The sequence below is a fragment of the Schistocerca nitens genome, chromosome 7 (assembly GCF_023898315.1).
Source record: "Schistocerca nitens isolate TAMUIC-IGC-003100 chromosome 7, iqSchNite1.1, whole genome shotgun sequence".
NCBI classification, from domain to species: Eukaryota; Metazoa; Arthropoda; class Insecta; order Orthoptera; family Acrididae; genus Schistocerca; species Schistocerca nitens.
This window is the reverse complement of record NC_064620.1, coordinates 286,511,874-286,528,121: the sequence shown is the minus strand read 5'-3', so window position 1 is coordinate 286,528,121 and position 16,248 is coordinate 286,511,874. Positions and strand designations below refer to the sequence as shown.

General features: G+C 38.7%; 1 protein-coding gene across 2 annotated transcripts in view; it reads right to left on the bottom strand.

Moving 5' to 3' along the window:
• LOC126194896 (uncharacterized) overlaps positions 1 to 16,248 on the bottom strand; it is a 183,296-nt gene that overhangs the window by 161,502 nt on the left and 5,546 nt on the right. For both annotated transcript variants that reach the window (XM_049933249.1, XM_049933250.1), the window contains exons 2-3: positions 12,299 to 12,544; positions 1,840 to 1,998 (exon numbers count right to left, since the gene is read on the bottom strand). In XM_049933249.1, the coding sequence (XP_049789206.1) occupies positions 1,840 to 1,998; positions 12,299 to 12,544 (405 nt within the window). The remainder of the gene's footprint in view (positions 1 to 1,839; positions 1,999 to 12,298; positions 12,545 to 16,248) is intronic.

Genomic DNA, 16,248 nt, shown 5'->3' with positions numbered 1-16,248 from the left:
CCTGTGCCGCCTCTGGCAGATGGAGATCCAATGGACTTTGATGCACCATCACTGTAACCACAGCAACAGCAGCCCCAGCCATGGGAGGTGGGGGCCCTCACCCTACCACCTTCCTGTGGGCCGCTGTGGACCTTCTAGTCACTGTTGCACCTCCACTGACAGAAGAAGATGCTCCACCCCTGGGCATGGATGCGCACCCTGCAACTGTTTTTTTTTTTTTTTCCAGCTATTTGCATAACGAAAGTCAGGTTCTGGACAAAAGGAGCTTGTCACTGGTTGAAGTTCCACCTCTTGCCTTCTCCATGGCACCCATCCCCAGATCTTCCCCCTGTTGCCCCTTCTGGAAGCACTAGTATATGATGGCAAGGTTTTTTTCTTTAGGAGGAGGGAGGGGGAGGGTATGTGGTATGGCACTATCAATGCCATGCCAGTACATGTCTACAAGTTAGCAGTAACCCATGTGACTGCATCACCAACCTGTTGCCAGCTCCAGAGACACATCCTCCTTAGCCTGTGCAGAAAGCACCGCCACAGAGCCATCAAAAGGATGCCGCTCAGGAGTCTAGTCTGTTAGTTTAGTTGTGCTTGCCTAGTCAAAGCATTGTCAGTTAGCCTCTGTCATTACTGTGGATACTGATCTGGCCTATCTCAAGGACTCGCTTTGGATTTTGCCCTGGACTTGCTGCTATTCAAATAAAATAAAAGAAATTATCGAAAACTACATGTGCATCTCATTTGCTGCTTTCTGTCTTAGATCCCACTATATCCTTGGCATCCACCACTGGGACAATCAAACATATGGAACCAACACTCTCTTGCAAAAGAAGGTTTAGCTTACAAGAATTTTCTACTAAAATGATACAACTATTCCACTGAGATGTAAAAAGGCATCGGCTACAATCTAGAAAACTACTCTGGAAGGCAACCAGGTCCTTAATATCTTGTACATAAGTACAGACTATTGTGATAGCAGGCTACAGTAAGAAACTGGTGGCTCACCAATAATCACAACATGAACATACATCAGTTTAAATTCCCTATGCTAATGTGATCAGTACAAATGAAACTGCAACCTAGTTTTTGGAGAAGCAGCAAGACTTCAGTGAAGATCCTGGGCATGAATACTGCAAAATCCAGACTACGGACAACAGATCTACAGTTTTATAGATGGGCGTGTTATAAGACTGTGATTTGCAACCAAAGATAAGTGTAGCAATTTTAAATTGTTTGGTGATAGTCTGTTTGCGTTTCTCTGTCAGTGGAGTTTGTAAACTGTGTACATTTTCTAAATTGACTGTAGTAACCACAATTCACAATGGATATCGACTCAGTTTTGATATATGCAACAAATAACAAATTGTTATGATTGCTGGCATTAGTCCAAAACTTTCCTATCAACTCCCACGCAAACACATGCACATACTAATGACACACTTTTACTTGATCCCCCTATGATCGATGAATGTCTGCTGATTTCAGACCGCTCTGGAATGTTCATGGCCATTGCCAACTTTAGATACACAATAGTATTGTGCATCACTACAATAAATAGCCATTGCGTGAATAGTATTGATTCACATGTGGTGCTGTGCCTAGTGATTGCCAGTATCATTTACAAAGATGAGTGAAGAGGCTTTACTGGTACCTGTTCCTTCTAGCAGCTCTCCAGCTACTTTCATGTCACTTCTGCAACACATTTACCTATTACACATTTGTTTCCTTCATAACCTGTAAGCACTACTAAGGAAGAAGCAGGCACCACAAGCTAGTCATCATAAGCTTCTGCTCCCAGCATTGCCTCCCTAAAGGGCCAAATAAAAATGTGCAATCAATACTCACCCTTGTTTCAGGTGGCCCTGTTCTCTCTCTATACTGTGTTGGCATGCCACGGTTACCACGACCTCCTCTTTGAAATGGAGCACCACGAGGACTGGCTCTCGGATCACGCTGTCGATCTGCCAAGAAGTTGTACACAGGATCTGGAGGTGGTCCATCATCCTAAAATATCATTAGGTATTAGCAAATAGCTGTAATTTTTGTCCATTACAAACAAAGGAATTAAGTAAGGCACCTAAAATAAACAGTATGTTCTTCAAATTATTTTGTCTATTGAAGATTTATTGTCAACAACTGGCACAATTCTAGTGCACACCAGGATCATTCCTACAGCTCCATTCTGTGGTCTCGAGTCCAAGTACATTTCACTATCAAGAACATAACACTAGACAACTAAATTAATTTGGCTGCAAGTCCTACAAATATCCTTTTCCTCATGTGTAGCAAGTCTCAGAAGAAGACATCCAAAGCATGACCATTACACTCATATCTTTACATGTGATCACAGCATGAATGACATATGAAAATAGATGAAAACGTGTCAAACCATGAATCAAGACAAGCCACATGCTATGGAGCTCTCAAATGTCTCATGACAATTAATTTTAGACTTCGAGAAGAAAAATGAGCAAACAGTGGAAGCTGAGAGAAAAGGTGGCTAACATATGGAATCAAAAGTATTTTGTGCCAGGAAGTGAGAGCTTTATTTATTGCAAAGAGCAGAATTAAACATGTGTTAACACACATTGTTTCAAGCAAATATTCAACTCTTTGCTGTATAATATTTCATTAATACCTTTGTGAATTGACTACCGTATTTACTCGAATCTAAGCCGCACCTGAAAAATGAGACTCGCAATCAAGGAAAAAAAAATTTCCCGAATCTAAGCTGCACCTGAAATTTGAGACTCGAAATTCAAGGGGAGAAAAAAGTTTTAGGCCGCATCTCCAAATCGAAACAAAGTTGATCCATTGTAATATGCGACACAATTTAGGTCGAATGAATGACGATACAGCTACAATAGTTTGGTTTGAGTCGTAAGCTTAGCAGTTAAGCTTTACCAGGTAGCCATTGCTATGCGTCAGGCGCTCCGGCCGTATTTATACGGATACCCTTCCTTTTTCACGTGCTTCGTCTGGTTCGAATTGATTGCATATTTTTCTTTGATCTGATAAGTGCCGTTCTTTTTGTTATAGGTGTTTACATCACTCTAAGCTGAAAATGCATTACTGTACTGTGTCATGCATTGTTTGTCGTGGCATGGCTTGCTTTTGAGCGCGCTACCGTGGCTTACAATAATAAAAAAAGAGAGGAATTATCTCATAACCGAAACAACAGCAAGAGACTGCTATTTGTTGTTACTTATACTGCTGCTTTCTTTGATAATGATCAACAAGAACCAAATAATAGACTGCGTATGATAGAAGATGTTCTTAACGAGAGTTTAGCGAAAATTTTTCTCCGTTTGAAAATCTTTGCAGGCATCTCTTTAGCACATTACATTCTGCACAGAAATTAGAGTCATCTTAGATTTAAAAATCTAGTCAATTGCTGTGCTTCATTTCTGACTGTATCACTATTAGGCATAAGAATAATACGAATACAAACATGACATGATATGTATATTCTTCCGCGTTTGCTGTTGTCTCACTCTAGTTTCGTAGTTTATTAGGCAGACAGGATTTAAATGAGATAGCAGCAAACACGAAACAATAAATGGCAAAATGTTTATATTCATATTATTCTTATGATGAAGAGAATACTGCATGTGATTCACAATTCATAAAAGTTCCAATTAGCAACCATCTCTTCTCACAGGTAGGAAAAAATTCAGAACGTAGAGTTGGCCATATTGACAAACATCCCAAACAGTCTTGTCAGTCAGATTTTCGTAGTACATTGGAATGCTGCTACATTCGAAGATGAACAACACGGAATTTGTATTTACTTCGCTGGATAATGTATGAAAATTGAGTGGTCGAAACTCGGGGTGGAGAAAAAAGCTCGTCTTCCACTTTTTAAAAAAAATTTATTTACTGATGCAGAAGTTTTGGCACCATTATTTATCTTTGTGCCTGCAAAGCATGCCTGTGTAGCGCTACATATATTTGACGGCAGAAGTTAGTTGTGGCGGCACCTACCAACATTTTTCAGAACTTCCGCTTGCTTTGCACTCGATTCTAAGCCACAGGCGGTTTTCTGGATTACAAAAACTGGTAAAAAAAATGCGGCTTAGATTCGAGTAAATACGGTAGTTATAACAGTCTGTTACACAATATTGTTCCTTCAACAACTTGTACTTCTGTAATCTTTAAATATGTTAACCTTCAAAAATCAGTTATTTTACAGACAAATGGCATTGTCAGGTGATAGGAAACACACATCTCTGTACTTTAAAATCATTTTTATACAGCTACAGCTATTCAAGGAGGGATGTTTCCTTTGTGAGAGGTGGAGTGTCTGCTTGGCAACTGTTGGAACAGGAACATCAGTAGGAGTGGCAAATTCACTACTTAAAAACAAACAAAAATAAATATGAAGTTTCCATTAAAAATTGTATTTTCTTTTTCAACAGAATACTTTAAGGAGACACATGAGTTTCAAGAAAAAAGGCACAAACAAAATGACCCAATAGCCCTGACTCATGTTCCAAAGTGACAGTTTATTATTATCTGTATTGATTATGACAGCCAGCAGATCATTATGGGTACTCCAGAATTTTAATCGTCATTATTAGTTCATTTTGATTTCTGGCTCATGGAACACCTGCTACAGCTAAAAAGACTGTTTGCAGTTAAAACTGGAGCATCATCAGGAGAGCAGCATGCAACAAAAATGGCATAAGTGTAGTACATGTTTGGCTAAGCAAATGACTAGCTCTTGAGTGCAGCTGCACTATGAAGGATGGAAATGCATGACCACAATCTGGCATCCTGCATTCCCACATGCTTCTACCATTCACCTCACCCACCCCCTCAACTCTGATACACCCGCAAGGATACACTTTATGCCTTAATAAACCTCCACTGCACTTTGGCATGGTACACACTTATAGGCTGTAACAAAAATATACAGCACAAATTGCAGGACACATTCCTCACACCAAGACGAAAAAATTATGTTACATGAACATGGATCTGGTAACACATTGTTTCTATATTACAAATCATTTTCTCCAACTCAATAATCATGGGAAACACACAAGAACAAAATGATATGATCATGGGGAAGATGCTCCCTTGGTGACATCTGGTTACATTGTGCACTGCTAGTGTTTTGTTTTACATGTCCTTGTTGCCATGAGAAGTACATCGCTGCTTGATTACGGGTAACATCAACTGTTCCAGTGATCAGTATGACCATTGCAAGCACATGTGTAACTATGTATATTTAATCACAGATTTGGCTCATGCAGTGGCAGTGTACACAAATGCAGAGTTGGCAGATGCCCATTTGACATATGGATTAGCTGATGGCAATGGAAATCGCGTTTACTGTTTATACTGGAAGAGATTTCTGGGAAGAAGGTGCCCCAACAGGAAAACGTTTGAAGGTATTGATCATTGTCTTAGGGAATATTTGGCATTTAACCCTGATATTCGCCACCGGAAGAGACCAGATGGACAAGGACACCACAACAGGAGACAGCAATTCTCCATGCAGTTGACGAGAACCTTAGTGTCAGTACAAGGCATGTAGCTGCAACACGGAATGTTCACCACATGACTGTCAGGTGAGTGTTATATGAGGATCAGCTGTATCCATACCATTTACAGCATGTGCAGGCACTATCAGCAGCTGATTTTCCTGCAGAGATATTCTTCTGTGACTGGTTTATTCAACAAAGCATCAACCCTAATTTTAGTGCAACTGTTCATATATGGGGCATCATTTAGACATCAAACAAGATTTTCTGCCAATGTTTGGTTTGGCATTGTTTGTTACTGTTTGATACAGCCTTACTTTCTTCCACCCAGTCTCAATGGACAAAGTTATCATAATTTTGAAGAGAATATTCTACCTGATCTGTTAGCACATATGACTTTAGCTGTGCGACAAAACATGTTTCATGCACGATGGAGCACCTCCCCATTTTATAGTTAATGTAAATCGGCTTCTAAATAACAGATTCAGTGACATAAATTTAGACAACATTGTCTGTGGAATGCAGCGATCTGATGCTAACTTTGTTTAAAACAACAATCGAGATCGCAATAACATGTGTTTATTATTACCAGTTCAGGGTGTACGATCATGGTATCACGTGAAGAAACGAGGAGCCGCCAGCACCAGCCATAGGGGGGCCAAAAAATGTGAGGATGGCTTTAATGTAAGTTGAAACCAGTAATAGTAATCAAATGTTATTGCCAACTTGACTGCAGTTTTAATCAAAGATTCGGGGGCCAATGGATCGGTAGAGATGGACCAACTGCTTGTTCTATATGCTCTCTGGACCTAAACCCACTGGACTTTCATTTGTGAGGGCATTTGAAAGCTCTTGTGCATGGAACTCTAGTACAAGATGTTCAGAGTATCCATGCCCGTATTATCGAAGGCTGAAAAACCATATGGAATACTCCAGGGGAATATCAGCACATCCAAGATTCACTACGAACGAAGGTTGATGCATGAATCAATGCCCATGGAGGGCATATTGAACATCTCCTGTGAGAAAGAGTTGCATGTGGTATGCTCATGCATTCTTCTCATGTGTGTTTCCCATGATTAATGAGTTGAGAAAATGAGTTTTAACATGGATACAAAGTGTTTTCAGACACATGTTCATAAAAACATCTACTTTTGAGGAATCTGTCCTGCAATTTGTGCCGTACACTTTCGTTACACCCTGTACAATATTTGTTCTTAGTCCCCCTTCATTTAATAAACAGCAGTTTTATACCATTAAAATAGTATTTCAATAATCTGTGATTTTTCTCCAGCCCCTAAAACGTGAAACCTATTATCCTATAGAAAAAATTAATATTGTCATTTTTGCAGGAAATTTAATGTAGTTTAATTTAGTACTAGAGAACATTTTTTCTAGAAAATGAAGTTTTTGAGTGATTTAAGAAAAACAAAGAAAAGTGATATTTAATCACCCTCCCTCCCACACATAACCCCACCAGTGGGGATTCATAGTATGTTGTTCATGCCACTTCCTCCTACCACTGTACAAAACTTTGTGGCTGCATGATATTTTCCCTACTCAACTTTTTGTGGTCTTTGTTGACTGGGCTATGACTACATGTTGCCTGTGCTGCTCTCACCTACCTTGATACAAAATGTTCGATTATGACCCTGGTAATACTTCCCCAACCACTCACCCAATGAAAATGTCTGGTCACGAAATGCCAAGAGGTTGGCACACCACTTCTAATCAGACATCACAACTGATCACGTATGGCTCATAGTTTTAGCATCGTGAAATGCCATAGCCTTATCTGCCACCCAAGCTCAGTTGGACTTCACAACCAGCCCTGTCAGAGCCACTGTTCCTGCTAGAGGCGGCAATTGTATGTACTAAATTCCACACCCTGTATATGCCACCTATAAATTTTTCTATGTATTCCATGCACATCAAGTAAAATTTCTTCATTTACTATCCTTCCTGATGAGGCAATTTTAAGGGCCAGCAGTGTAACTACAGTCTTGGACTGCACCACATATTCCACGAAATGCCTAAAGTCAGGGAACAAATGCCAAACAATAATAAAAAATTCACATTTCAGCACTCAAAACTACTTTTCTCGCCACTCATCTGTTACCCGGGACTACCCTCTTGTGCCTACGCTAAACTAATGCCTTAGTGACCAATGTACACAGTCCAGAACTCAACAACAATCACCACAACTAAAATAATTGTATAGCTGTGTCTGCAAATTATTTTAATTTAGAGTATTTTGTATAATTACATTTTACAATATCAAAGTCATTTTCAGAGAAAAGAAGTGTCTTGAGCAATTGCATCTGGCATTTTCAGATCCTTGTCTCCTCTCAACTTTTTTTGTGAAATACGAATGAATCCCTCTTGAAAATGAAAGGTGGCCAGGGTGCCCAACATAAGCAGTGTGATTGTTTAAAAAATAATGTCTGCTGCACCAGTGAGCACATTTAGCATATTCTTGGGACTCATTTGGTGGCCATCACAAAATCTTAAAAGAAATTTTATGTGCCTATCTTCATGCTGGTGCACACTACATATCTGAATCAGGAAGAAAATTAGCATATCAAAACTCATAGAGAAAGCAGCAACCATATGTCTTCATCTTCTTCAGCAGTGCTTGCACATGTGAAGAAAGCAAGATGTGTATGCTAAAGAATGATATGCACTTTCTTTGTGAACTGATTATTGTGCAGTCATTTTTTATGACAGAATTGAGCCACTGGAATATATTTTTCTAAGCATATCACAAAAATCCCAGACAATCAAGGTGACATGGGCCTATGAAGTTTTTGTGAACAACTTTCATACAAGGTACATTATGGGATTTACTGATCTGAGAGGATGCACTGGTGCTTATATCCTTAAGGATAGTACTAGACAAAGATGTGAAGTTCTCCAAAACACAACAATCTGCATTACCTTCTCCAAACTTCCATAATTAACCCCCACCCCCAAATTAAATAAATACTTTGTAAATAAAATAAACGTTTACATGAGGAGAACAATTTTGTAAAGTTTAAGGTCTGCATGTTGCAGAGGGCTCAGTCTTAGACCCCCATGCATAAGTGTTATCATTATCAGTTTTCTGCTGTATTAGGAGGTCCTTTGCATCTCCATTTCCTTCTTTATGTTCCTGTATGTGCTGCAGTCCATTACATCTCTTCCTCCTTCACCTCTTCTTTTCTTCCACAAACCCTTCTAAGACTGTTTTATAAGCTCTCCTTCTTACTTAATATATGTCCAATTTAGTTTTGTTTCCTTCTTTTTATTATTTTCAAATATACATAGTGCAGTATAAAAACTTGACAGAACAAAGTGAGGAATATTAAATTGTTTTTTTGGGACATAAGATTATGCTTGTATTACATTAAATTTGCTGTGATGAATCTTCTCAGGGAGTCACACGTAGTGATTACGTGGCTGGCGACCACGGGGCCCTGAGCTGAGTCCTGGCATTGCTTCCACTTACTTATGCCAGGCTCCTCACTTTTACCTTTCCTATCTGGCCACCCTCAGCCAGTTCTCGTTCTTTTCCGACCCTGACGCTATTAGGTTTCGAGGGCTAGGAGGCTTTCATTTTCCTACCTATACTTCACATGCAGCGTCTGACCCGGAGCGGGTGGCTTCAAAAGACGTCTGTATCCAATGTTAGGGGTGGCCTCAAGAACTGCGGAAGGCAAAGGAATACCACTGCAGAGTATCTCCCCTGCATAATGCAGTCTCCATTTTATGCACAAAAATGGCTTCCTCTCATGTTAAATCAGTGTCCGGAGGTAAAATAGTCCTCCATTTGGATCTCCAGAGGGGGGGGGCGGGGGGGGGGGGAGGTGACGTGGGGGAGGTGCGAGGGAACAACTTGAAAGGAGGCAAAAAATCAAAACGAGAATTGGTACCTCGAATGTTAGAACTCTGCTACAAGTAGGAAAACTAGAAAACTTTAAAAGAGAGATGGAAAAGAATCATATGGACCATGTAGGAGTTGCTGAGATAAGATGGAATGGACATGAAGAGTTGCAGTCAGATGAATATGTGTTGTACTACTCAGAATGAGAAGTAAAAAGAACGAATGGAGTAGGAATGATTATGACAAAGGAATTGGCTAAATGTGTGGAATACGTAGACTATGCAAATGACCTGGTCATTGGTGTAAGGCTGAAAGGAGCACTAAAATATTTACTGATTGTCCAGGTGTATATGTCAACTTCAGAACATGATGACCAAATTGTAGAGGAAACATACAATGTAATAGAGAGAATAAGGGATGAAAATAAAAAATGCTGCAAAATAGTAATGGGAGACTGGAATGCCATTGTGGGAAAATGGAAAGAGGGAAACATAGTAGGCAGTCATGGTCTTGGAAAGAGAAATGATAGAGGTGAATGGCTAATTGACTTCTGCAGGGAAAGGCAGCTGATAGCGTCAAACACATGGTTCAAGAACCACAAGCGGAAGATCTACACTTGGAAATCACCAGGGGATAATTACAGAAACCAAATTGATTTTATAATGGTAGAAGAAAGATACAGGAATGGAAACAAGAAGGTGCACAGATTACCAGGTGCAGATATTAATAGTGACCACAACTTACTTATGGCAGAAATAGAAATAAGAATGAAAAAACTGAAGAAGGCGACCATGGTGAAGAAGTGGGATCTAGAGAAGATAACATCCAACAAAGGACAAATTACAGAAATACTGTCTTGGGAGTTTCTAAACACATTACGAGACAAAGAACCACCTGATAATGCCAATGAGTACTGGAATATGCTGAAAGAAGGAATCATTAAAGCAGGACAGCAAAATATAGGATATGTAAAAGGGAAAAGGTCAAAAAGACCATGGGTCACGCAATAAATGATTTCCAAGATGGAAGAAAGAAGAAAATTGAAAAACAACATCACTGAAGATGCAAGAAAGATATACCGAAGGTTAAATAATGAACTGCGAAGAGAAACAGAGCAGGCTAGGAAAAAATGGCTAAAAGAGGAATGTGTTCAAATTGAAGAACTGGGTGGGACAGGAAGATACAACTTACTACACAACAGAGTAAAGACTATGACATGGGAACAAAACAGAGCAGGAAGTGCTACTATGGAAATTTTGAGTAAAGACGAAGAGGTAGTGTACAAATATCGTGAAGATGTCCTCCAGAGATGGGAAGAATATCTAAAGGAGCTATATGACACAAATAGCAAACCCGAAACTCTGGAACTTGAATCACACAACAGTGTAAGTGATGACAAGAAAGGACCAACCATCATAATGGAAGAAGTACACTCTGCCATAGCTGCAATGAAAAATGGCAAAGCGGTAGGTACAGATACGATACCGGGAGAAATATTAAAATGCTTGAACCAAGATGGGATAAGAGGAATATTGAGATTATGTAATAAAATATATGACAGTGGTGAATGGCCTGCGGACTTTCTGACAACAGTAATGATTCCATTACCGAAAAAACAAGGAACCAAGAAATGCAGCGAGCACAGGACAATCAGTCTCATTTCACATGCAGCCAAAGTGATGTTAAGAATAATTAATAAAAGATTTGAAAAAGTAATGGAGGAGAATCTTGGCGAGGAGCAGTTTGGCTTTAGGCAGAATACGGGCACCAGAGATGCAATAGGGCTCCTACGAATCTTGGGAGAAAGGTTTATTGAAAAAGGAAGAGACCTATATATGTGCTTCATCGATCTAGAAAAGGCATTTGACAATGTGGTTTGGGACAAGCTGGTGACTATAATGAGGGAAAAGGGAGTGGGCTGGAAAACCAGAAGACTTGTAAACTCATTATATCTTAATCAAAAAGAATTAAAGTGAGAGGAGAAAGTACAAACTGGATTGGACTAGGAAAAGGAGTAAGACAAGGATGCTGTCTATCACCTACTCTTTTCAACCTCTACTTGGAAAACATGGTGGACTAATGCTCATTAGATGACAAAGGTGTAGAAATTGGAGGAAGAAGAATAGGGTGTTTGAGGTTTGCTGATGACATGGTCCTTCTAGCCACAGGGGAAAAAGAATTACAGGATTCGGTGGACACCATTGAAACTAAAAGGAAAAAATGTGGAATGAAAATTAACACAAATAAAACAAAAGTATTGGCACTAGGAGGAAATAAGGAAATAAAAATTATGCTGAATGAAGAAATACTAGAACAGGTGCAAATTTTTAAGTATCTTGGAAGCAGGATAGACACTGACTGGAAGTGCACCACAAAAATTAAAACAAGGATAGCAATGGCAAAAGAGGCGTTTTATAAGAAAAGGAGAATTTTCTGCAGCGGTCTGGACAAAGAACTCAGGAAGAGACTCATAAAATGCCTTGTATGGAGTGTTCTTCTGTATGGTGCAGAAACATGGACTATGAGGAAGAAAGAGAGAGAAAGGCTGGAGGCTTTTGAGATCTGGACATGGCGGAGGATGGAAAGAATAAGTTGGATGGACAGCATAAAAAATGAAGAGGTACTGAGAAGAGTGGGAGAGAAAAGACAGTTACTAGATGTAATAAAGAGAAGAAAAAGAAACTGGACTGGGCATATATTAAGAAAGAATGACGGACTGATAAAAACAGTTTTATAAGGTTATGTAGAAGGGAAAAGGGAGTGAGGAAGGAAGAGATTCCAGATACTGGATGACATGATGGACGGTACAACATACAGCAGCCTTAAGAAGGAAGCAATGGATCGCAGAAAATGGAGAGGCAAAGGACCTGCTAACATAGGAGATAACTGATGATGATGATGATGAAACTTTATATCACATAACTGGAAACAAAAACAACAAATATAACTTTACCTGCGAGAAACTGTGGCTTTTTGTGCTGGTATATGGTTGTGCTGATGGACCAAATCGATTATGTTCACGAGCTGAGGCTCTCGGTGAATAACTTAGTTCATTCTCCTGACCTTGCTCATGCACGTCCCTCTCAGACTTCTTTGGTAATCTTGGATGACTGAACCGTGGTTCTTCATCTTCATGTGGAGGAGATAGCTGGACCAGAGCATTTAATTTTGCAGCATTCTGTTTATCAGCTTCCACTTCCTGGAAGTAGTGACAAACAGCACAGTTAAATTACAAACCTTTTTTAACATATTTCAGTCATAAATATTAGGTCATAAAAAAATTACTAATTGTTTTAGGTTTCATATCTTGTCAACAACAGGTTCAATGTCAACAACAGGCACACTGAGATACTGACAAACTTCTAATACCCACGTACACAGAAGAATGAAAGGGATAATGGGATGTCACCAGAAGTTGTGCTCACCAACTTATCACATGGAAATCACTGAAATGATGGATAAAAGCTAATATGATACTACTGTACAATCAATAAGAGGAAAGGCTCAGGCCTTACTTATTAACAGATATCGAGTCTTTGAATGCAGTACCACCATAGCGGAGAATCGCTGTTTATATAGGACACCGGGAGTTGTTGAAGTCCAGTTTTGCATTCCAAACAAAGACTGAAGAAAATAGTGTTAAAGCAATTTACAGTTTGTGTTCCATAGATTCCATCGAGAAGGATAATCTTCAGTGACAAACAAATTGAAGTATAAGTTAACAAAAGACAAGCAAGTCATAGAAATTTAATCTGTGCACAATATAAAAAATAAGGTGGGTAAGTTGAACCTATCGATACCGAACATGAACTTTGACCTGTGAAGTACTGATGTTGTGGCGTGTGGTGTCCTGTGCACACAGAGATAGAAAAGAATATTCATAATATTTATTTGGCTTCTATATTATGTTTTGGAACATGGCTTGTGGTGACAGACCAGTTGTGTGTAACGTGCATTTGATTGTGAGTTGGGAAAGCCAACAAATATGAATCAGTAATATAATTTGTGATGAATTGTTGATCTATAAGGTAGTCTAATGTCTAGGTTAGTTTGAAAGGTGGAAGTCTGGTTGTGAGTTGGTCAGCGAATGTGATGACTTGAGAATAACTGCAATTCTTGTTAATGTATGTATTATAATGCACATTGAATTTCAATGAGATATTTATGTCTGTCATTTTTATGACATCATGGATGGGATCGGCTGGTTCACCAGCTAAATGTAACCTAGTAAATTAGAAGGAAAGTCACTACTTTTAAAAAGCTGCTGCTGTGTCAGTTATATTTAATAACTGTTGTTTATCTTCTGATGGCAGCTTTCATCTGTAAGCACAGAAACCTGTCTACAGTACAGGCCTACTATTTTTTGAAATGCAGCTGCATAATGAACACTGCTACTTGCAATGTAGCTAACAGTAATTTTCAATGTGTGAATCTAGACAGTCAGATAATCTGCAGAAGTGGCTAAAGTGAAATGTTTTTAATTTGCTTATTGGACTGGTAGGCATTCCCAGTTTCTTGTTTTCTGTTAGATAGGAGCTTGCTGAATACCCTCACAGTAGGATGACAACTCCAGTGCTAATCCTAGACAATGAGGAAACTTAAACATAAAAATTAATTTTGTGTTTTGTACAGCGATTGTACAAACGTCAGTTCAGTTGAAACCGTCTTTATTATACCCAACAAAATAATTAAAGAATAAGTGTACTGGAAAATGTAAGAACACAATTACCTTAGTTGATTTAGATGAAAAAGCAATAGTTGATGATTAATTTGACTGGTATGGTTAAATATTTACAATGAAATATACTGATTAGTCACATCCAAATTATAGAAGAAAAGTATTATATCATAAAACATAAAAAATACTAGATCACAAAGTTCGAAGTTAAATTACAGGAAGAAAAGTGGTGAAAGATTTATACATCAGAAAATGCAGAGTGAAAATACAGCTTTATATATATTCCCACAGCATTTAGAATCTGGTGTTCCCCTAAAGCAAAATGGAGCTAGGCTACACATAGTCAAGAACAAGGCATGGATAATACCTGGGATTTAAGTATATTCTGCCAGGAACAGATAGCTCCACCTAAGTCAGAGGACATGTCGTAATGAAAAGATAGACACTCCATTAACATCAGTATTTTGAGAGATTCCAGTCTGTTACTGGTATTTAAAAAAAGGTGAAACATTTGTACTATGCTCAAAAGAATAAATTAATAACAATTTGGAACAATATTAAACAAAAACAGTGACAGGAATTAAATTTCACATACAACTAAACTACCACATACAGAAGCATTAGTTTTAATTCAGCAGAAACTGTTTATGTAAACGAAAACATTGCTTTCAAAAGTGCAGTCTATAAGGAGATCGTAATAATGGTAATGCTACTGACTGTGATTCTGTTTCTGGCACAGTATTAAAATCTTGCGCTCACTACTAGACAGCACTATTCTTCAACTATCTTTGTAATCAACCAATGACTCAGGACATATCTTCTGACAGGCTCAAGAATTTTACAGCAGCACCCATCTATGAGACTCGAGATAAGCAAACCAAATATAATTACAGACCTACACTTCCTCCAGTCTATTCAGGGGTTTTTGAGAAAGTGGCCTATGACATAATGCTGGTTCATATTTTCTGAGCAGAACAACAACTGACTCTCATTCTGGCTTTAATAAAAGACTGCCCACAAAGAAATCCATGCAAGACCCCACAAATGAAGTCACGACTGCGAACCAGACAAATATAATGAAAAGTACAGTTGATACTCACCATAAAACGGAGATACTAAGTTGCAGAAAGTTAGCTTTTGGACAACACAGCCTTTGTCAAAGGCTCCAGCTGCCAGATACTGTGATTGTGTGTGTGAGTTGTGTTTGTGTGTATGTTATCTATATTTGACAAAGGCCTTGTTGGCCTAAAGCTAACTTTCCGACAGTCTTTTTGTTGTGCCTTTCTGCAACTCAGAATCTCCACTTTATGGTGAGTAGCAACTATCCTTTTCATTATATTGTTACATTCCATCCTGAATTCTCCATTGTTTTAAAAATTATCCTAAAGCGTTTGACTGTATGGACCATAAACCTATACTTGATGAGCTAAAATGTTATATCGTTACTGCCAGTCGTCTTACCTGTGTAAACAAAGCTGATGGTCACACTGACAATGTCACTGCAATGAAACTAACATAATATGTGGAGACCAATAAGGATCAGTTCCATGTTCACTCTTCTTAACCAACACAAACTGTCTTACCATGGCTTCGAAGGACTAGGCCAATTCAAAGTTTGTGTTGTTTTTGGATAACACAAACATGTATCTACGTATATGTACTGCGCAAGCCACTGTACAGTGCATGGCAGAAGCTATTTTGTGATAATATCAGTTTTTCTGTCCAATTTCATTCATATTTAGTGAGGGGAAAAATGAGATGTGTGATGATGGCTGCATAATGATTTCACATTCTTCTAAAAACACATGCTCTTTGGATCTGTTCAATATCTATGATCATGCCCACTTGAGGAGGATTCCCAACACCGGTAACAATACTGTAGAATTAGCTGCACTAGTATCTTCTATGTAATTTCCTCTACAGCTCTACAGATGTATTGCACTTTCCTAAAACTCTTCCAAAAAGTCTACGTCCCTCAGTCATCTTCAAAATTCCTGATTTTACATATCTGTCCCATTTCATACTGATTCATATTATTATCTCCTGAACACTTATACTGTGTGACATGGTCATGATATTCACCACTAATCTTGTAATTGGATACTTCTGGGTTCTTTCTCTTTGTCCTAGGCATCATCTTTCATTTATCCACATATGAATAAAGCTGTCATTTGTTACACATTATGGAAATTTTGTCCAAGTTTTTCAGCATTTCCTTACAATCA